Source organism: Charadrius vociferus, unplaced genomic scaffold (assembly GCF_000708025.1).
Source record: "Charadrius vociferus isolate BGI_N301 unplaced genomic scaffold, ASM70802v2 scaffold1040, whole genome shotgun sequence".
NCBI classification, from domain to species: Eukaryota; Metazoa; Chordata; class Aves; order Charadriiformes; family Charadriidae; genus Charadrius; species Charadrius vociferus.
The window spans coordinates 533,565-555,587 of record NW_009646616.1 but is presented as its reverse complement, the minus strand read 5'-3'; the positions used below and the strand labels follow the sequence as shown (position 1 = coordinate 555,587).

The 22,023-nt window shown below is 49.7% G+C and overlaps 1 protein-coding gene across 1 annotated transcript in view; it reads left to right on the top strand.

Annotated features, from left to right (window-relative positions):
- Positions 1 to 21,680, top strand: part of EHMT1 (euchromatic histone-lysine N-methyltransferase 1) — a 62,821-nt gene extending 41,141 nt beyond the window's left edge. The window contains exons 15-26 of the mRNA XM_009887952.1: positions 832 to 954; positions 3,026 to 3,127; positions 4,382 to 4,486; positions 7,212 to 7,366; positions 8,136 to 8,303; positions 8,694 to 8,838; positions 9,766 to 9,843; positions 11,022 to 11,137; positions 13,459 to 13,545; positions 18,019 to 18,097; positions 20,953 to 21,128; positions 21,423 to 21,680. Coding sequence (XP_009886254.1) covers positions 832 to 954; positions 3,026 to 3,127; positions 4,382 to 4,486; positions 7,212 to 7,366; positions 8,136 to 8,303; positions 8,694 to 8,838; positions 9,766 to 9,843; positions 11,022 to 11,137; positions 13,459 to 13,545; positions 18,019 to 18,097; positions 20,953 to 21,128; positions 21,423 to 21,606 — 1,518 coding nt within the window. The 3' untranslated portion in view covers positions 21,607 to 21,680. The remainder of the gene's footprint in view (positions 1 to 831; positions 955 to 3,025; positions 3,128 to 4,381; positions 4,487 to 7,211; positions 7,367 to 8,135; positions 8,304 to 8,693; positions 8,839 to 9,765; positions 9,844 to 11,021; positions 11,138 to 13,458; positions 13,546 to 18,018; positions 18,098 to 20,952; positions 21,129 to 21,422) is intronic.
- The last annotated feature ends 343 nt before the right edge of the window (positions 21,681 to 22,023 follow it).

The window sequence follows — 22,023 nt, the reverse complement described above, 5'->3', positions numbered from 1 at the left end:
TTGAAATGCCTCTTCTGTGTTCTGGTTTAAATAGCTGTAGCTGTTTAAAAGTAATCAAAACAAATGAATTCAGTGGGAGGCACCTGGAAGCGACGGGGCCAACTTCTTGTGCCAGGTGAACCTGAGTCAGCGTGTCGCTGCTGTAAACAGGTCTGTGCCTCACACGGATGTATGCGTGTGCGTGGCCTGCCAAGAGTTGTGCTGTCTCTGAGATTTTCTTTTGGGTTTAAATATCGAGTGGGTGACTGAGCTAAGTCAAAGAGTTAAAGCAGGCGAGATACATGACACGGTAGTGTTTTGGAAAAGAGTAAGATTTTGGTCCGAGGCACTCCGTGTTGAACTGAATATGTGCTCAGAGACCTCTGCAGAAATGTTACCGTTGACTTCAACGGGAATTAGTTAGCCGATCTCCAGAGGTTTTTTTACAGCCCCTACCTCTGTTGCAATCAGCAAGTTGTTCCTGCTGCTTGTGACATTGGGAAGAGCTGGTGGTTTTGTTCACTGCGTCCGGAGAAATGATAGACCGAAAACAAAGCTGCTGGAGAGAGGAGGAGGCTGGTTTTTCCAATTTGTTACACAAACAATATCCAGAAAGTAGCAGTACAAAATGCGTTAATAACAAGAGTTATTTAATACCAGCTGTTGGCTTCCTTACAGCCCGGTTACTGGCTGTAGAAGGCAGGAGAGAGGGCAGGCAGTGTGTGCTGCTTTCCGAAACAAGTGAAGTTGGACTGCCTTCAAAACTTGTGACTAAATCTCTACTCCCACATCCTTCCTCTGCTAAGCAGTAACGGTTGTCATTGTCCTTGTGTTTCCTTGGCCTCTTAACAGGCTGGTGCTAATATAGACACCTGCTCTGAAGACCAGAGGACCCCACTGATGGAAGCAGCAGAAAACAACCATCTGGAAACTGTGAAATACCTTATCAAGGCTGGAGCACTAGTAGATCCTAAGGTAGCAGTTTATCCCTTAACGTCTTCTCCTGAAGAAGCCTCTGTCCACCATTTCTTTCTTGATACATTTTAAGTCTGGGGTGGAAGTGCACAGTCAGAGGGGAAACAGACTTGCTTGTCTTGGGCGTGAAGGCTTGGCGAGGCTGTGGTGGTTGGTGGTGGCATTTTGATGATGCAGTGTCCTGGCTGTGAGCAGTTTGGGGCGAGAGCTGCCACTTCCTACGTTAGTTTGTGGCACCAAATGTAGGGGGTATTTGATTTCATCTGGGGCCACTAAGTATTAGTGTCACAAATCTATCGCAGCATATTAGGAGTTTGATTTCAGAGTTTCCTCCTCTATAGACTCCAATAATGAGGCTTTTGGGGTGACGTTTTAAAATGGGCTGTTGCTTGCCAAGCCAGCAAAAATGACAGAGGAAGCTTTGCTTTCCAAAGGCCTGATGTGCGGTTTCTTGCAATCACGCCACAGTGGCAAAATTGGACCCCGTCTTTAAACTCTACCCTTTAATTTAAACAAATACAATAAAATGCAGCTGTCTGTTTGCCTTTAGCATGCTCTGGTTGCTTTGCAATCTTGGAAAATATACAGATCGTTTATTAGTCCCATAAATCAGACGCTATTTGGAGCACAGGAACCCTCCCCACGTGAACTTCTTATTGTTACAACCTGCTGCTGCTGGCGCGCTCCTCTGCTATTGCTGGGGAGTATGGCCGGGCCAGGATGCTCTTTTTGGAAGGAGCTGACGGGGCCGGGACAGCTGCACAAGATACCAAGTGCTGCCCACCCCGAGCCATACACGGATCCTTGGCAGCCTGGTTCTGAGCCGAGAAGGGGAAAAGGGCAGGACAGGCATGTGTGGGTTCATGCTGGCTGCTATCCCGAGCATCTTGGAGCAATCCAAATATCACTCACCTGATTTATCCATGTGGAAGATAAAAGAGGTTTTTTTTTTTACTTCTAAAGGTAAAGGGAAGGGGGGAAAATCCTGAGCTTGCAAAAGCAAATTAGAAGCCTGAGATCACGTCTGAAGTCTAGACTAGTTTATTATGTTAATTAGTTTCTTGCACCAAATTAGTCATCTTTTTGAAAGCGGCATCATTGCAGTTTAAAATCGGCTCCAGCCATTTCGATGAGAAATCCGGACATTAACTGCTGCGGGCGTGAGCGGAGCCTGGCGCTGGAGGGGATGTGGGGGGCTGCTCAGACCCCAGGGCAAAGCTGTTGATCCTGTTAATGGGTTGTAAATCCCCACTCAAAACCTGCAGAAACTTTATATTAAATTACAATAACGCTCTCCACGGAGTCGAGAAGCTGCACTTTGCTCACGCTAATCTAAGGGGAAGGCTGGGGCATTATTCAGATGCGGCAGGTGCTTATGGGGCTGTAGAAACACCTTCTTTACCCCGAGAAGCTCACGCGGTGTAATCCCTGACCCGCAATGTCCCATCCTTGCTCGGGCGGTTGCTCCCTAGCCCTGTGCCGTGCTCTCCGCTCTGGCCTCCGCTGTTGCTTGCAGGGGCTTAGCAGGAAGGAGTCACTTTGGTTTTTCAGTCTTTCATTTCCTCCTCCTTATTTCCTGGTCTCCGGGCCTTGCTGTGTGCTAAGCTCTTGGGATATAAACGCCTGATAAAAATCAGCCTCCAGATCTTTGGTGTTAGTGTGGGAGTGTCTCCGTCATGACTCACAGCCTGTCCATCTCCACCAGACCCTGTATTCTCGGCTCCCAAAGGCATTTTTCCTTTCAACCTTCACGGTGGTTTTTTATCTCCTGTCTCGGCAGACGGCTGCGGGCACGCCGGGGACGTGGTCTCTCGGGAGGCTCCTGGCCCCTGTGCAGGACACCCCTCCTGCCAGGTGCTGGGATAAGGCCTTGTGCTAATAAAACACAGCAAAAAACCTGTATAAACAGAGCATTTCAGGTTGAGGCAAGGCTACTTTTCTGATGTAAAGTGTAAGCTCTGCCTCTGTAAAGGAACTTCTCCGCTGTTCCTAAGCATCACCGGTGTCATGCAGACATGGGAAATGCTGGGAAGGGATGTCCCCTGAGCGCTTATTCTGTGGTTGTGTCCAGGACGCGGAGGGCTCCACGTGTCTGCACTTGGCTGCCAAGAAGGGACACTACGATGTTGTTCAGTACCTCCTCTCCAACGGGAAGATGGATGTCAACTGCCAGGTGAGGCCTTTGCGAGGGGCAGAAGCTGCTTTTCTGGGGTGAGGGACCCACGTCTCACCAGCGTGTCTGGGCAGTGCTTACTCAGATACAGCCCTGCTCACGGGGGGCACCTGAAAAACATTATAGGGCAACATTATAGGGCATCCCGGTCTGCCAGAGAAGGCAATCCCCTCCGCTGACCTCATGGAAACTTTCCTACCTTCTGTCTGGATTTGTGGTTTCTCCTTGAGCCTGAATTTGCTGGTGGAGCCTGTTGCTGTTGCCCAAGGGTATCCCTGTGCTCCTCCTAGCAGAGAGGCTGGTGGGATCATGGACATGCTGTGGGATGGATTGAGCCTCGCACTGTCCAGCACTGAGCTTATCTGTTGCCTTGGAGTGAGGGAGCTCTGCGCTGGGGTTCCTCGTCCTGGGAGAAGACCGGCTCCCTGAGGCTGCTCAGGGAGCTTTCTAAGAGCTTTTGCACAAGCCGAATGTTCGTTGTGCCTTTTGGGTCAGTCAGCTGTATTTGAACACCCTGGAGATCCATTGGCGGTGTGCTGAGCTGCAAATAAACGCCAACCTGCTGAGGAAGGTTGGATAGAATCATGCTGGGGCTGCAAGACCCGGAGGGACCTCTCCCTGCAGCAGCATAGAATCACAGAATGGTTTAGGTTGGAAAGGACCTTGAAGATCATCGAGTTCCAACCCCCCTGCCCTGGGCAGGGCCACCTCCCACCAGCCCAGGTTGCCCAAGGCCCCATCCAGCCTGGCCTTGAACACCTCCAGGGATGGGGCCTCAACAACCTCTCTGGGCATCCTGTGCCAGTGCCTCACCACCCTCAAAGTGAAAAAGTTCTTCCTAATGTTTAATCTAAACCTGCCCTCTTCCAGTTTAAAGCCATTCCCCCTCGTCCTATCAAGACCAAAGGAGAGTGATGAGACAGACGTGGGGAGGGAACATCCAGCCTGGCCTTGAACACCTCCAGGGATGGGGCCTCAACAACCTCTCTGGGCATCCTGTGCCAGTGCCTCACCACCCTCAAAGTGAAAAAGTTCTTCCTAATGTTTAATCTAAACCTGCCCTCTTCCAGTTTAAAGCCATTCCCCCTCGTCCTATCAAGACCAAAGGAGAGTGATGAGACAGACGTGGGGAGGGAAGGTGTCTGTGGCTCCCAGGCGAGGTGCACCCTCCGGTGCCTGCCGAGGGGCTTGTGAAGCCAGCAGGAAACCGCCTTGCCTGTTCTGTGTATCTCACCCTTTCCTTTCTCTCCTCAGGACGATGGAGGCTGGACACCGATGATCTGGGCCACCGAGTACAAGCATATTGAGCTGGTGAAGCTGTTGCTTGCCAAGGGGTCGGACATCAACATCCGTGACAACGTGAGGTTCTTCCTGGAATCCGGTTCAGAAATTAGCCACAATCTCTGTTTAAAAACCAAACAAGCCCAAGGAGGCAGATTTTGGGCTCAGTGCAGGGAGGTGCAGTGGTCCTTTGACACAGGTGGTTTGGGGCAGTGAGTGAATTGTGTCTGGTGGGAGAATTTTCCTCCATATTCACAGAAAGAATCACAGAATCGCAGAATTTTCCGAGTTGGAAGGGACCTTTAGAGATCATCTAGTCCAACTCCAACTTCCCATTCTAGGAAGAAGTTTACAAGCTGGCAAGAAGTGCTTTTCGTTCAGCTCTTCTGACGTAGCCCATAAGGATGCTGTATGTGATGCCGCAGGCTGCAGCCAGCTCTGTGCCTTGCTGCTTCTGATCCACCTGGGTCCACTGTGCTGCCACTTGGACGCTGCACCAGGCAGATCCCCCTCGAGTCCAGGCTTGCCAGCTCCATGTTGGTCACGGACCAGTGTTCACTGGGCATGGGTTAGGGACATCCTGAGTGCCTTTTGAGGGGCATGAGCTTGTACTTGTATTTTCGAGATGGATTGGACAGACACTCTGCCAGGAAGTATCACAAATCTGCCTTTTCCTGGGCATAACAGGCACGTAGCCACCGACGTGGACAGAGCGCGCCCAGTGTGCTGGAGCTGGCTCTTGGCCTGCTCTTCACCTCCGTAAATCCTGCTCAAGTGGGATGTGCTCCATACTTGAGTCCCTGGGAGCTCCTTGGGCCCGGCAGCGCTGTGTGTCGGGCTGTGCCAGCTGGTTTCGTGGGGATTTTCATGTAAACAGAGAAGATGCAAGGGAGACACTGTCCCCTTTCTTCCCCACTCATCCAAGTTTCTGCTCAGGAGACTCCTTCTGTCAGCACTGCACCTCTTTTTTTCTTAATAGCATGTTTCTCATTCTTTCCTTTCTGTCTCTAAGGGTATTGAAACCCCAGACGTACCTGCAAGGCAAGGCTGGGTGTGAATGGGGTGTGATGAGCTACTCCAGGCTTTGGCCTGTAGATGTGAGATTGATAAATGAAGGGTAACGGGCTTCACTGCTTTCTGCACAGAGTTGTTACAGCGAAGTACCTACCCTGCCATCAGTTCACACTCATGGCAGTGTATTTTCTTGTCCAAGGCTCCTGGTGCTTTTTGAATCCAAGGGGTATCAGCACCTCGTTTGTGTTTGTCTCCCTTAATGCCTCGTTTTGTGTCGCGGCTGCTAGCAGGGGTAGGTGTTGGCACGTTTGTCTCTTGGGACTCAGAAAGGCTCCAGCTGTTCTCGAGGAATCCCTGTCCCCAGTCTGAAAGCCCCTTCTTGGTTGGAGCCTCTATTCCCTTGGTAACTTAGGTTGTTCCCAAGGCAGGTCTGGATCTGTTACTCTTCCTAAAAGCAAAAGTGAAGGCGAGAGAGGGGGCTTTTTGGGTTGCTGCATTGCTTCAGAGCCCTCGTGCTGACTCTGAACAAAACTGACTCGTTTGATCTGCCACAGAAGCCTTTGGCTACCAGTTACAAGATCACACATTAAATGATGAAAATCAAATCAGCTCTGTCAACAATTTACTTGAAAGAAAAGTATCCTCTTAGCAGATGCATGTATCGCATATCTGTTACTGTACCTGCGTTCCGTGTCTCCTGATTGCAGTCATTAAGAAGCAATGTCACTTCTGCTGGGAAACATCATACTCCAGGAGAAATGCTTTTGATTGTAATTATGCTGCTGTTAGGCAGTAGCCAATGCAAGGCAGAGTCGTGAGTCGAGGTGTCTGTAACCTGTCTGAGCAGCAGTATGTGGCGTACAATTGACAGGACTAATTTTTTCTGTAGATTGGTACGTGATGCTGATTAGGATTTTTTTTCTGGATGTTAACATAATGGGAGGCAGAAGCTGTATAGAAAGAGGTCTCCCCGCTCCCTGGTGTATGTCAATAGCCTCCCCATTTAAGGAAGGATCTAAGTTAAGTTGTGATGACTAAAAGATGTGCTTTATTTTTGCTTTTTAAAAAAAGAGAAAAGTTAGGTGATCGTTACTATCATTGCAGTGTTGTAATCGATGTCTTTAGAGCTTGTCACGGGGAAGGGTTCAAAGCGTGCTGCAAATTGCACTGTAACAGAAAACAGTATCATCGCTTAAAATATCTCCATCAAAAAGATGAGTGTTCAGCTATTTCTAGTGCTGCTGGTGAGAGATGAGCACATACAGTATTTAAGAGATGCCTGAAGTCGGATTGATTGCTTTCCCTGTGGCTCATGGTTCGCTCCTAGCACCTTCATAGAGCCTATAGCTTGTGCTGTGCTCTTTTTCTCTTAAATTTTGTAGCACTGGGAGACACGCTAGATTTCCTGTCTGTCTGGGCTGGGGAAGCTCAGCTTCTAGCCTTTTCTAGCATGTTTGTTCATGTCTCTCACCTCTCTCGTGGATTGATCCAGATTGTTTTGTGGCTTAGAGACAGACGATGTGCCTGCGTATGTGAGGAGGGCGATGGACCACTTTGTGTGCCGCCTCGCCGTCTTTGGTGCGCGGAGGCGGCTGGAGTGAGAACTCCCCGCTTGTCTGCGTGGAGATTTCCCTGCCTGCCCTGCTAGTCCCAGCCAGAAGGAGCAATGTAGAGAAGGCTGCAAGCCACATGTTGAATGCTGCAGGTGTAGAGCTAAGGATGGTGAAGTCCCAAAGCGATCGGGTTTTAATGCACTAAACAGCCTCTACTCTGTTTTCTTTCCCTCCAGGAGGAAAATATTTGTTTGCACTGGGCTGCTTTTTCTGGCTGTGTTGACATAGCGGAGATACTGCTGGCTGCTAAGTGTGATTTACATGCAGTGAATATTCACGGGGACTCACCCCTGCATATTGCAGCCAGAGAGAACCGCTACGAGTGTGTCGTGTAAGTACGGCTCCAGCCCTGCCGCTTCCCTCCGGTCCCGGTCACTCCTTTCTACCTGGATGCTGGCAATTGGGATGGAGGACTTGTTGCCCCGTTGCCCCGCTCCTAGGGGCGGTGGGTCTGAAATCCTAGCTGCTGCCAGAGCTGGGGTAAAAAAGATCAGACAAGGTGGAAGGGTCCTGGAGTCTCGGGCAGAGAGCTTGACGGACTGTGCTCAGCCTGGGCTTCTCAGCACAAAGGCATCAGGCCATCCTTGATTAAAGCTCTTTTTTTTTTTTTTTTTTTTGCAATTATATTGCATAATATCGTAACAGGGCTTTTCCTTTGCTTCATCATTGCTATGAATAAAGTCATCATGTCTACTCACCAAAAGCTGGTGAGTATAAACAAGGGCCAAGTCCAATACCAGTTTCCCGTGGCACTTTTCCATTTCCAGCCTACTCTTCCCACTCCATATCTTTCCCTGCCAGAGAGTTTCAAGCCTGTCTGAAGTTAGGCTGGTACCAGCAAGGTACTTGTCATGCCTGAAGCAAGGCGAGGTTTGCCCAGAGCTCTCGTGAGTGCCTAGAGCTTCAGTCTGTGGCTTCTGCCAGCGCCTTCACGTAGAAGGATTCACTGAACCATGCTTAATAAAGAAAACTCAGGTGATTATTCACTACTACAGATTCTTCCTTGCCCCTTAAGGGCTGGCTGGAGGATGTGATTCAGCTCATTTTCCCCTTGCGTGGTTTCTCTTGGGGGATGCTTATCCTTTCTTGCTGTTTTGCAGTCTCTTTCTTTCCCGCGGCTCGGATGTCACTTTAAAGAACAAGGAGGGTGAGACTCCACTCCAGTGCTCCAGCCTTAACTCTCAGGTCTGGGTGGCCCTACAGATGAACAAGACTCTCAAAGAATCATCTGCTGACAAGCCTGCCCAGATAGAGAAGGTCGTGAGCAGGTGAGAACACGGCTGGCTCTGCTTGTGGGTCCTGAAATTAGACCCCTTGCACGGGGGAGGCTGGGAGCCTGGTTTAAGAAAGGGCTGTAAGTGCATGCTTAGCTTCTTAAACTGGTGTGAAGGTCAGTTTGAGCTTAGCAAGAACTAAGCACATGCTGATTCAGACCGTGGTTTGTAAATTCATCCTCCAAATGGAAATATTCGCGAGTACAAAGAACAATCTGTAAGGCAGGGTAGAAAAAAAATAAACTCTGTGCTAGTCTGAATCGCTTTCAGGCTTTGAATGCTCAGTGATCAAAGACGGTAATTCTGCCCCAGGATGGCGTTTGAATGGCCCCTTGTTTGGGGGGAGCTTTCCTTCTGTGACAGTTCTCTTTCTCCCACTGACAGGGACATTGCCCGGGGTTATGAGCGGATCCCGATTCCCTGCGTCAATTCAGTGGACAGCGAGCCTTGTCCTAGCAACTACAAATATGTTTCACAGAACTGCGTCACCTCCCCGATGGACATTGATAGAAACATCACTCATTTACAGGTGAGGGATCGTGTGTATCCACGTGATCTTCTCCTGTCCTGTTGTGTGCATTCAGAGATGCTGCAGTGCGCTGCACCTCTGAACGGGCTTAGCATTCAAAATGGGAATGCAAATCCTAATATTGCCATCGAATTCCAGCTAAGGCTGTCCTAAACTCCAGCTCTTGCCCTAGGAGATGGGATTCTGCTTTTCTTCCTTTCTGAGGCTTAAGCTAACCTCTGTATTCAGCTGTGTGCTGTAGCATCAGCAATCTGGTGCTGACTGATGTTTCCCATTTATCCTTTGCCTCTGTTCTGTGTGTGAAGAGTTAGTGAGTTGTTGGGTCTTCACTGTGATACTGGAAGTCCTTGAAGGGTTGGGTTGTGAAAGCAGAGGTGGGGATGTGTAGGGTGAGGGTGACCCCTCTCTGAGCACAGCTCTGAGATGGCCGAGGTGAACCTTCCATGCTCAAACCCTATTGTGCGGCAGCCGGTGGTGGGACCGTGTTGGTTTGGGGAGTGCTGGGGAGCAGCCAGCTGGAGCACCTGCGTGGGAAGAAGCAAACAGCAGGGGAGGACTGAGACATCATGTTGTGTCATCTCCCAGCTCTGGTTCCTCCTTGGAGCCTTCCTTGTCCTCAAGCGCGGAGTACAGCTCATAGGGCACAGAGGAAGGTTAGTTAACATGAGGGGACATCCTCTTATGGGAAATGAGGATGGCTCAGTATGGGATCCTTTCCTTCTAGCTGGAGTACTTTGACATTCATTGCACACAGAAATAAATAATGGAGTAAAAATGCCCCTGGACCGATGAGGCTGGTTATCTTTCTGGCTAATGAGCTGCAGCAGAAGGCAAAGACTTGTGGTTTCCTCTGTGACCCCATCACAGAAGTTGCTCTTTCCGTTATGTGTGCGTGGCGTGGAATTAACCCCTTTTCTTCTCTTCCAGTATTGCGTATGTATAGATGACTGCTCCTCCAGTAACTGCATGTGTGGCCAACTCAGTATGCGCTGCTGGTATGATAAGGTGAGGACACAGAACCTCATGTTGGGTCAGACCGGTGTTTACGAGCAGAACTTTGCACAGTTCAGGGTTTATAGTAGTACTTTAAAGACAGTGCCGTGCACAACTCCTCTACTTCTTGTTTTAAAATGCCTGAAGTTGCAGTCTCAGCTTTGAGATGTATGTGTTAATAACAAAATGCATAGTCAGGGAAGCTTTCCTGGTGTTATTTATTTGTGTTACTGTCATGCCAACTGAGCCATTAATTATACCCATGTGATAGAGAGCATTTAATAATCCATGCGTGAAATCGGCTTCCATTTCAGAGCAACATAGAAAATGCTGTAGTATGTAAACAAGGGGAGGGTAGTAGAGAGATTTTTTGCCTGCTTTGATTTATTGTGATCCTTCCGGGTGAAGGCGAGGTAAAGATGTTTCAACTGCAACTTTGCCAGAAGCTTGGTTTGTTTTGGGTAGGTATCCTTCAAGCCCCCAGGGAGGTTTTGAGGTTAATATTTGGACAGGTTCTGCTAAGATCAGAAGTTCTGTAAATCTACAAGTTTCTCCCAGGGGAACACTGGCATCTTTCTTTGCTTTGTAGCCATTTTATTTACATGTTAATAGGTGATTACATCTTTCAAGCCTTAAAAGCCAAATTTGTTAAAGATGATGAACTGTGTCTATCACTTCCTTGATCCTCTATGGTTGATAAATAATTGAATTGTAGCTTTTTGGGGAGTGTTATTTGGGAAGATAATGTGGTTCACAGAACTTGGGTGTACTGGCCTTGTAATCTGGAAGTTTAGGCTCTCTTCCAGAGACAGACCGAGCATCCGCTTCTCCCCTCCAGCGCTGCAAAATGAGAATAATGATGATGCACACTGGTTTTTTTTTGCACAGCACTGTAAGATATTTCTTTTGGTGGTGCATAGGGTGATGCCAGGCAGCAAAAATCTAGGTGATTTCTTGCTGTTTGTCAGCTGTGGGTGATAGTGGCGAGAGTGCCGCTGTCGGGGTACGGCAAAACCACTGCAGAAGTTGAGGTCTGACGCTGGTTTTGGGGAGGTGGGGGCACGCCTCCACCTTGGGGTTCTCTGGCATGTTTTTACACTCGGGGGAATTTCTGGTCGTGGCCTGCCTCTGGTTTGGAGGGATCATAGGAGCGGACAACTAACCCAGTCTTGAATGCCTCTCCTCTTCAGGATGGCCGACTCCTGCCTGAATTCAACATGGCTGAGCCGCCACTGATCTTCGAGTGTAATCACGCGTGCTCGTGCTGGCGGACCTGTAGGAACCGGGTGGTGCAGAATGGGCTCAGGTGAGAAGGAGGATCCAAACGCAGCTTGTCATGGCGAAACCAGCACCAAACTTGTGAGCTTTCTGACTCTCTAGTCTCGGCTCACCCATAAACCCACAAAACCCAGGACTTCCTGAGATGAGACAGAAGTTGGGGCAGGTGCCACCACACGGCGGTGGGATGCAAGTGGGTTGCTGTGTGTTGCCGGTGGGAATGAAGCAGCAGTGGGTTGATGAGCTCGATTAATATTTACACCCTCCCCCTGTCACCATCTTGTGGGAACTGTGGCATTCTTTCATCAGCCTGACCATAAAACATGTAAATGGCTTGTGGGTTTGTACGAACAGCCTAGATGTAACTTCTCAGGTGAAGATCTGTGAAGAAAATAACAGCAACAGAAACTGCAAAACCTTAATTTAGAAGATCTTGTAAGTTAGCAGTCTGTATTAGAAGTACAGGCCAGCATGCCCAGACTTGGCTGCTTAAAATTTTCCAAGTTATTGGCATGACTCCCCCTGAATTGGATACCTGAATACCTGTTGGCGTCGGTGCTGTGAATTAGACTGTTTGGGTTTTGGTGCCAGGCTAAAAAGGTAAATGTTTTGTTTTGGACCTGTGCTATGGAGAAGTTTGCCGCTGCACTTAGTTCAAAGGAATCCCACTGGAAAAAAAAAAAAAGACTTTTGCAAATTTTTTATAGTTCTGACAACACTTTTTTTGCAAGCTTTGTAGTTTCAATGACATTTTGCAACGTTAAAAATAAGTAAGGAAAAAGCTCGATGTGTTTCCACAGAACTTTACCTCTCTCTGGTTTTCCCTGCCAAGCTCCAGAGCTCCGGTGTCTGCGTGGGTGTTTATTTAGGAGCTGTACAGCTCGAGCTGTTTCTTTTGCATTTTTGCCTTGCTAAAGTGTTTTTCTGAAAGATGGGAAGAGTTGGGAACCCAACCATGAGCCTGGGAGAGCGGCTCTGTCGGGAAGCTGGCGGTAAGGTCAGGCGCTTGGCAGAGCTGTGCTTGAGGTCCCTGGGGAGGCAGCGGAGGAAACCTCCCGCGTTTGGGCTGCAGCGTGACACATGGGTGCTCCCGCTCCATTTTCGCTGCTTCCTTTATCAGATTTGCTCCAAATTAACTCCGCTCAGCAGCGCACACGTTTCCATCTGGCAGGCTGACCCAGCTCAGCCAGGAAGCTGAGACGGGAGCGCGGTCCCGCTGCTGCCGGTGTCGGCCCCGATAGCAGAGCCTGAACCTGAGCTTGGCACTCTGCTCTGCTGCAATGGACGGAGCAAAACGTGAGGGAGCTTCCTCAAGCCTGAAATACAGTGTTATAAGTGGTTTGTCTGAGAGTGATCGTTCTCATCAAGTCATGCTTTGCCCTGGTGAAGGCTTTGGGAGCTGTGAGCAAATATGAGAAAATGTACAGCCCCTGGTTTGAGCTGACGGTGCACAGAGGGAATGGGTGGGGGGAAGAGGAGAGAAGTACTGGAAAAAGCAACAGGGTGAAGTTAAGGTGAGCATCAGATTTCTCTTTATTCCAATAACAGTGTTGCTGAGAGTGGGTTTTCATTCCCTTGGGGACAGAGCGAGCCTTCCCTAGCCCTGGAGACTGTTCATCCTGCACTTAACTCAAGCTCTGGCTGAGCAGGAGGCAGAATGACTTACAGGATTGTTTCTCTGCCTATAAACTCCATCAGTAAAATTCCACAGAGCAGCTATTACACCAAGAAGTTTCAAGTTGCAGCGTTTCTTCCTTGTCTTTCAGCCAGGGAGCTGGATATGATGGAGTTGCTAAATGCACTGGCCTCAGCAGAGGGCAAAGGGATCAGAGCACTTAGCTGAAGGTGTTCTTAATTCACCGTAAGCTCCCTGCCTTCCCTTCGCAGCCCCCCTCCCTGCAGACCTACGCTACCTTAAGTCCCCTTCCACCTTCCCCCGAGTTCAAGCGTGTGCAGGGAAGGGAAAAGAAATGCTGGTGGTGGGATACTGGTGTCCCATGTGTAAATCAACGGCATAACCACGCGGAGCATCCAGTCCCATACCCTCTTCCCCAGTCCCCAGGCGTGCACCTTGCAAGGTGCAGCTGGGCAGGGAGAAGGGGTTGGTGGGCGCCCATCCCTTGGTCCCAGGCAGTTCCCATCCCAGCATCTGCCCGCGTGCTCAGAGCAGCGGTGGGAGTGGAGCGTACTTACAGTGGTGCCAGTGTGAGAACGGGGCGGGTGGAGTGTTAAAATCGTCATCGAGTTTGTGCTGATGGAAGGTTGGTGGCTTTTTGCTCACCTCTGTGAAAACGTGTTGTCTTTCTGCAGAATGCTGCCATTAATGAGGCTTTGTTTCCTCTTTTCCAGGACTCGATTGCAGCTTTATCGGACACAAAAGATGGGTTGGGGTGTGCGAACAATGCAAGACATTCCACTGGGAACCTTTGTGTGCGAGTAAGTTACTCCGCTTTCATTAGCTCAGGCCAACACAGTGCTTCCCTCGGGCCGGGATGGTTTGCTCCTCTTTAAGGACAGGTTTGCATGGTTTTCACGCAAATCAAATTGGCATGGAGCCGAGCTGCTTGGCCTCAGTCAGAGGTTTCCTGACTCCATTTCCTGCTCTGTTTGTCCTTTTCCTCATAGCGTGGAGCTTTCTCCACCCCTCCCCATCTTGCTGGAATCTGTGCTCAGCTCTCTTACCCCTCTGAAGCACACGCGATGGGGGGAAAATGGATTTCGGTTGTGCTACAAATGTGCTCAACTCACGTGGTCACCCTGGATATGGGACATTTAAGGCCAAGGCAATTTGGAACAACTTTTATGTATCGGATCTTTTTCTGTTTCAATACTGACTTCTCAAGAGGTTTTCCAGTGTCATAGCTCTGGCTTTAGTCTGATTCAGCAAAACAGTAAAGCACTTGGCGTTAAGCACATGTTTCGGCCCTGATTCAATAGACTACTTAAGAACAAAAATGTTCAGATTTATGTCAAATGAAAAAAAAATGCTGTCAAACCCCACAGTTTTTAGGCTTCAAAGTGGTATATGTGCTTTATTAAATACTTTGGAAAGTGTTTTCTTCATTGCAATACTACAGTGAGTGAAGACTTTCTAAATAAGGCTGGACTTGTGCCCCCCATGGAAGTAGGTGCTGGGGTTTTTTAGAACTAGTTATTGATACAGAATTGGGGTGGGGGGTTGAGAAAGATTATTGCAGAACTTTAAAAAAAAATGAAGGAAAAAAAAAATCTGCAGTGAATCGACCAAGTATTCTTTCCGTGTTAGGAGCGGCCAGACAATAAAATGTTTTCTCAGAGGTAAAGCTTAAAACTGCTGTTTGTGAGGAGTGTCTCGAGTCTGTCTTCAGGTGGGACTTTCTGTTATGTACCAAAGGTCTGTCCTGGTTCAGGGCCCGGAGATGAGCCAGAGCCTTCCAGCAGACGGCTCCCTAAGGACAAAAGGCATTGACTTTACCAAATCCTACTGGAATGCTAATAAGTGAGAGGAGTAAGCAGTGGTGAGTGGGCAGCCCGAGGAAACGGGACAGCACACACACCCCTGTGTGATGGTGTAATTACGGGCGCGTTGTGCAGCATTTCAGAGGTGATGGGGTGCGGATACCGCACCCGCTCTTACCTCTTCCCTCCACCCTTGCCAGGAGCTGCTGACGCTGTTTCGGCAGTAGGCGCTATCTTCTTCATTATCTAAATGAGCTGCATGCTAAAAAGCTGAGCTAATTTATGTCTTGGCCTGTGCAGGATCCTCCTTGTCCCCATCGCTCACACACACACACGCGCGCGCACACTCTATTTACTCAATTCACCAACTCCAGTCCTCCTCTCCTCCTCAAGCCGGTTGCACTGATGTCCTTCCTGTGAGTCTTTCCCCGTGCAACCTCTAGGCTTGGTTCCTTCTGCTCCTCATCTCTGGCGGAGAAGCCCCTGTGCTGGCAGTGCTCGGGGGCTGCTCGCACACAGCGGCTCCCAGGATCTGCTCCTCTGGAGGAGCATTTTCCATTAAACATCTGGATTAGAGCCCTGAGCGGGTGGTTGCTTTGTACAGGAGTTACGCTTTGGAAGGATGATAATTGTATTGGTATAAGGATGGCTTTTATTGCATAATTTTTCACATATGCCTGCAAGGGGGACAAATCTGGGATAGTTCTCACAACGCTTTTATTTTGCAAAACTCTGCCGGTCCTGACTGTTTCTGTGTGTAAATGCCTTTCTTACACACATACTTCTTTTCAGCCTGCTCCGTACTTCAGCTACCTTTCAGCTTTTCTCTGTAATCACTCCAACAATGGTTTCTCTTTCCGTTTCTGCTTGCAGGCTGTCCCTCTGGCAGCCCGCAGCAGCTTCTGGAGGGAGCGTTTAGCAGCGCTCAGAGCAGTTTGGCAGCTGGGAGCAAGGCTCTGCCAGCGCGGTGGCCAGCCAGCCCTCCCGCCGTCGTCCCCAGGGCTGCTCAGACCCCAGCTGCTCCAGACCCTTCAGCTGCTCCAGACCCTCCTACTAATGGCCTCTGGTACCTTCGGCGCCATCCTGGAAGCAGCAGCTTAGCGAGGGGAGATGCGGCAGTGTCACCCTGCCTGCCCCGCTGGGCTCCCACGGAGGTTTTAGGCTCTTCCACTGGCAGCTGCTCAGGAGCGTGCTCGTGTGCAGGTTTCTCCTCGGCCTCCGAATTCGTCGCTGCTCAGAAGCCGCTGTTGCTCGCCCTGTGCTGTCGTTGCTGTGGGTTGTTTTGAATCTGGTCTGTTTGTGCTTGGTTGTTAAATGGCGTAACTGCTCGTTCTGGAAATGGCACAGCTGGTTAAGAGCTGTTACTGGAGGGGCTTTGAATTAGTGGGATGCGGAAACCAGAGGTCTGTCAGGATCTGGTCTCTTCCTTTCGGCACACGTCCGTTACATGGTTTCCAAATACTTCATTTCTGTACAGAACAGTGATGCTGTAATAAGATACCATCCGCATCGGGCCAGGTATTTTAGCCACACCTTGAGCCAGAGAAGCCCTAGACGCCCCGTCTCCCTGACTCCGTGGAGAACGCTGGAGCCTGCGCGAGGGACGTCTTGTTGCTCTTGATTTTTGCATGGAGTGCGCTCTGATCTTGCGCTGATGAGTGGCAGTGGAAAGCTCCAAGATGTAGTTACTTGCCATCAGCGTGCTGAACATCTTGCTGAGAAGAAAGATACTGGCTTGACTTCAGGAGTTTTTAAGTAAAGGGGCTGATGCTCCTGCTTTGTTTTTGGGTAGGAACATGTAGCTCTTGCACATCCTTCCATCACTTTGGACCTGGGAAAGCAGGGACCTGTTTGTATTGCAGTCCTGGAAAGGAGATGAATTACAGGAATAATCCTTAAAGGAACACCCAAACAACAATTTTTAATTAGATTGTGGGTTTTTGTTTCACTGAGTTGTAAACCTGAAGTGGCTGTCCCTGAGCAGAGTGCCTCTCCGCGCAGCATTATTCAGCTGTTTCGCAGCTGCCGCTGGCTGCTGTGCCGTGCTACGGCAATTTCTCTCCCTCTCTGGCCATCGTCTTCCTATTGCTTTAGGTCACCAACGAGCGTGTGATTTCCAGTAATGCCGCAGCCTTACGGGAGCGCTTAATAAATAACAAGATGGGGTGGGGGCGAACGGGAAGATCCCACGCGGCGGCAGCCTCTTGCTCTGGCAGAGCAGCTTGGCCAGATCGCTCAGGTTTGGGAACTGCGGCCAAACGATCCCTTGTCACAGAGTGCGTGGGTCCTCTCCAGGTTGATGTTTCGTGGCTCTCCTCTGCCCCAGCCCTGGAGTTAAATGCTGCCGTGAGCCACAGGGGGAAATGGATACGGTTGGTTAAGGCTTCGAAGATGCCTCGCGAGCTGCAGAGGAATGCTATTGTGATGGCCGCTGGTCGTGGAAGTCTCTGTTGATGCTGCGAAGAATATTTATTTGTATTGCGAATCCTTCGCTTATAATTAATTAGCATCGTGTTAAACGCTGGGAAGACTCGGTGTACCAGAATCTGCCGCACTGTTGCTTCTCCCTCGTATCCTCTCTCTGGCTCAGTACCTCTCCTCTTGCGTCTCTTACTTCGATCGCAAGCAGGTCAGGGCAGGAAGCGTTGAACCTTGACAGTCTAAAACTGTCAAAGATGGAGACAGGGAGACAAATGTGGGAATACCATTGCACTGGGGACTCCTGCAACAAGGGGATTTGCATCAAAACCAGCGTCTGTCTGGGCTGTGAAGGGCGGTGTGTGTATTTAGTCCTTCCCGGCAGGCCAGGCCGAGCAGTATGTGCTTCACGGTGCTCAGAGGAGCTGGTTGTAATCTGCCTTGCACCGTGTTTTACAACAAGGTGGTGGTTACTGAGATCATAGCTCTGACTTATTCTGGTTCGGGAAGGATTGAGAAAGAAACCTAGATCCTTCCAGGGATCTGGTCAGATTAGGTTAGACCTAAGACTGCTAAACCAAATCTTTTTTAAGGTGTGTAGCATATGTAATTGGTCCAAGTACCCCAGAAAATATAGGAAGGACAGAAACAAACATTTTGCATTGGGTTGTAAACAGCCCGAGCATTGCAGTGGTGCATAGGGGAGCCAGGATGTGCCTGAGTCTGCACCATGAGCATAAGGAGAATTGGATTAATGTGTTGATCTTGGCCAACAAAGAGATTTGCAAACGGAAACATAGTCCTTGGGAAAAGTAAATTTTGTTGGAAGTAAGGCTCCATTTTTAATATTAAATGTTGCCCTGAAAAGACAGAGTTTAGAGCCAGATTTCAGCTGCTGTAAGTTGGCAAAGCTGAGTTTGCCCGGGTGGCTCTGAGACGACCTGCACTGCTAAGGCTGTGCCCCTTTCTTTCCCTCGTCCCAGCAAGAGGTGTTTAACCCCAAGCTTGTGGTTGCACGAGCATCTTACTTCTGCCTTTCCTGTTTGTCTGCAGGTACGTCGGTGAGCTGATATCCGATTCTGAGGCAGACGTCCGTGAAGAGGACTCCTACCTCTTCGACCTTGACAACAAGGTACTGTATCTGAAGGCGTCTAACGAGGCAAACTCAAGGTCTTGCTTCTCCAAATGAGCAGAGACAATATTTGTCTCCATCTTTATGTACAGCACAGTCTGAAAGGCTGCAAAGAGGAGGACCATGTCCTTGCTGCATTTTAGTCAAAATGTAGAGTGGTTGAGGTAAGGCTTAGGACTTGTTAAAATGATAAGAGAGCCCAGCAGCGCTGGGCCACCACGGTATGTGCTGCCCAAACCAGTTTTGATGCAAGATGCTTTTCTGACAGAGCCGTTTGGGTATCCTGAGTTCAGCTGTTCAGTTTTTGATGTTGAAGTGTGTATGTGCAGGCTTGCAGCTGTGCTGATTGGCAGCTCTCGAAGTTCAGCTCTCTTGAGTTCTCTAAGCTCATACAAAGATGAGCTGAAGACTGAAAACAACCGCTGTTCATTTATAAAGGGATCCATGAGATACCTTGGCAGGGACTTGAGGCTTGTTCTGCTGGTAGTTGCCCTGCGCTGCTCTGTGGAGGGCTGTCTCAGAGCAGAAATGGTGCTTTGAAAAGTACGATCTAAAGCTTTTAAGCGAGGCCATCACTGCAGACTTTCCTTAGGAAAGGAGAAGAGGAGAAAGGTGAGCTGGGGACTCAGAGACATGGGGTGGCTTCCAAGGAAGGCTGTAAAACAGTCTCTGTCTTGTTTCTGTCATCAGCTAGTGACAAAGAAGCTTTGCTTTATTTTTTTGCCTTTATTATTAAAGCGATACACATTCAAGAACGGAAAAAAGACAAGTAATGAGTCTTGCAGTCAGTCTGAAAACAGAGGGGACAAACTGTAATTGAGAAGTTGAAAAGCAGCCGGGGCGTCAACCTGGTTTGTGCGTTTATGAGCAGGAGCCCACCTGGGCCTGGCCTTGCCGTTAGGTTAGCCCCTGGCCAGCTGCCGTGAGGGACAACCTCCGCCTCTGCTGGTATCGAGCCTTCAGTGAAGCAAGGAGGGAGACCAAAGTACAGGTACCACCACGTCTTCTTTTTTCATGGTGTCTTCAAAGTGGTGCATCTGTAGAAACCCAGGCAGCAAGTCATGGAGCGATCGTTAAAAGCAGCCCATCGGGATGCGTGGAGGAGGGCAGGGCAGAGCCAGCCAGGTCCTGTGGCCTCCTGAGCGATGGGAAATCATTAAGGGTGTGAACCCCAACCCTGGGAGGGACAGCCTCGGGGTCCTGGTGTGTCTTGAAGGGGTGGCCTGGATGGGCTTGTGCTGTAGTGGAAGACAATGGGGAAGATGTCATTTCTGGTGTCACTGTACCTTGAGGTGTTGCTCAAGGCCACGTGCACGGTGAATCGTTCAGCGTGGCAGGTCCTGCAGTCACATCCCATTCCGCGCCTGAAAGAAGGCAAACATCAAACAGCCAAAACTTACTGCCATTGCTGTCCTGGAGGAGGACATGCTCTCTGAGCTTCCACTGGTTAAAGGGATCGTTTTCTTGTCTTTACCAGAGAGCTGGAATAAAACCATGCTCTTTCTGGGAAAGACAAGGTTGAGTTTTAGTGCTTTCTGTTGATGGTAAGCCACCCCTTTTCCACTTGGCCCTGCTGCGCTCTGTCGAGGAGAGGCAGCGGTGGGGGCTGCACGCTGCTGCATCCATGTCCCCCCTGCCTGCCTGCAGGTACGACGGGCTTTCTCCAGTCTTCCTCCCTTCTAAGAAACCCTGGTGCCTTCCCACTCTTGAGAAGGAGACTCATCTCCCCCCAGAGCAGGTTCATGGTTTCTCTTCTTCTCTACTTGCCACCGTGTGACTGTTGTGTTCCTGATACTCTTGTAGCCAGGTGGGATTGCTTTGGGACTTGTCCTCCTCAGCAGCTTCACAGTGGGGACACTGCCTGTGTTGGACAAGGCAGCGGGCTCTTTTGAGAAACACATCTCGACTTCCATGGTGGAGAGCTCAGATCTTACCAGATGGTCACTAGATGTGGTAGTGGTTGGTGATGTCCTCACCAACCATGGCATTTCTATGGATGAAAGTGAGGGAGTGATGGGAATTACTTATAATTGAAATTAGAGCTGCTAACACTGTGTGTGATATGGGACCACGTGGGGTGACACCTCCCCCAGTCGTTGGGACATCTTCCGTGGGCTCCTGTACCCGTCGGGTGGTGTGATCTGGCACAGCTCATCCATTAACGATTGCGAGGTGCTTGCCCAAAAGGGAGTTTGAGCACCGCTAATGGATCCTTTTGCTTTTGGCCTCTTTGCAACTCAAATTAGCTTCTGTAATTAAAGTCTCTGCTTTGCACAGTCATTCTCTGCTGGAATAAGAAAAGTCCTGAGGGGGGTTCTTTTATTTTCAAGGAAAACAAAATATTACTGCTCTCTGGAAAGGGAATTTCTGTGTTCTCACTTTTACTTTTATCTGCAAATACCTGTGTTTTCTCGAGGCTCTGGCTTTGTTTCCTAGCTGTCATGTTCAATTAAAGGACAGAACAGATGCCTGTTCCCCTATCCAGTGGCTTTTACCCGTAAGGTGTTTGTCTGCACCAAACATTGATCCCACTACGCCAAACTGGTGCTTTAGCAGAGCAGGGCTGGGGAGAGCTGATGTGCCAGCCGATGTCAGGGGTGTTTTAAAAGGTCCTTGGGCTCGTGGGGGCAGAGAAAACTCTATTTTCAGAGTACTGTTGAAGATAAAAGTGTGCGTGTTTAGTCCTTTTAAACCCACAGTAGGTGTCGTGCCCTGATGGTGGTTCTTGAAGCTCTCCAGAGTTTTAGTGCGATGACCAATAGTTCGGTCATCTGGGTTTGTTTTACTTAAACAAGGAGCAGTAATAACACTAAACCCGACCCCATCTAATGAAAGATGCAACGTGTCTCCTCTAGGACGGAGAGGTGTACTGCATAGATGCCCGTTTCTATGGCAACATCAGCCGTTTTATAAACCACCTCTGCGAGCCAAACCTCATCCCGGTGCGAGTCTTCATGTCGCATCAGGACCTCCGCTTTCCCAGGATCGCCTTCTTCAGCACGAGGCATATAGAAGCTGGAGAAGAAATCGGGTAGGTGCTGTCCCCGGGGCTGCCACCGCCTCCCGTGGGGAAGGACGGAGTGCAGAGGGACGAAAGCTCTGCTGATCCTGCGCTGGTTCACTCCATCCCTCTGCTCCCCGGGCCGTGTCCCCAGGGTCCCCCGGGGATCCCACAAACGCGCTTCATCCCCCGAAGCTTTGCAAAAACCCGAATTGCGGCACCGCCTGGGATTGCTGACCCCGGAGTGTTGCGCTGCTGCATGGTCCCTGTTGCTCCTGTGTGCTGCTGCTTCGCAGTGACCCCATCTCTGTCTCTCTCTTGCAGCTTTGACTACGGAGACAGGTTCTGGGACATCAAAGGCAAATACTTCAGCTGTCAGTGCGGTTCACCCAAGTGCAAACACTCGAGCTCAGCGCTGGCCCAGAGGCAGGCGAGCACCTCGTCCCAGGACGTGCAGGAAAATGGGCTCCCCGACACCAGCTCCGCCACAGCAGCCGGCCCCTTTTGAGGCTCCGCTCCCCAGAGACTGACTTGTTTTAACCCTATAGATTCACATATGGTCTGAATTTCCATTTAAAGAGAAAAAAAAAAAAAAAAAAAAAGAAAAGAAAGAAAAAAGAAAAAAAAAAAACACTCAAGGAAAGCCAAGGGTTTGTGACACTTAGGGCTGTGCCACCGACTGTTACTTGAGGAATAAGTAAAAGCGAATCCCGCCTCAGTGATGTTGTTCTCCCCTCCCCAGTCCTGGAAAGCTGCTGGTTTTCACAGTTGCGTGTGGAGGGGTGGCTGTTGCGTTTTTTTTATCATGCGAGCTGTCCTGGCCTCCATCTCTTAACGTGCTAAGTGTTGTCAGAGCCAAGGGAGAGGCGCCCGTCCTCGACTGTTGTTAATTGAATGGATCGCTCATGCCAAGTCATCTCCAGTT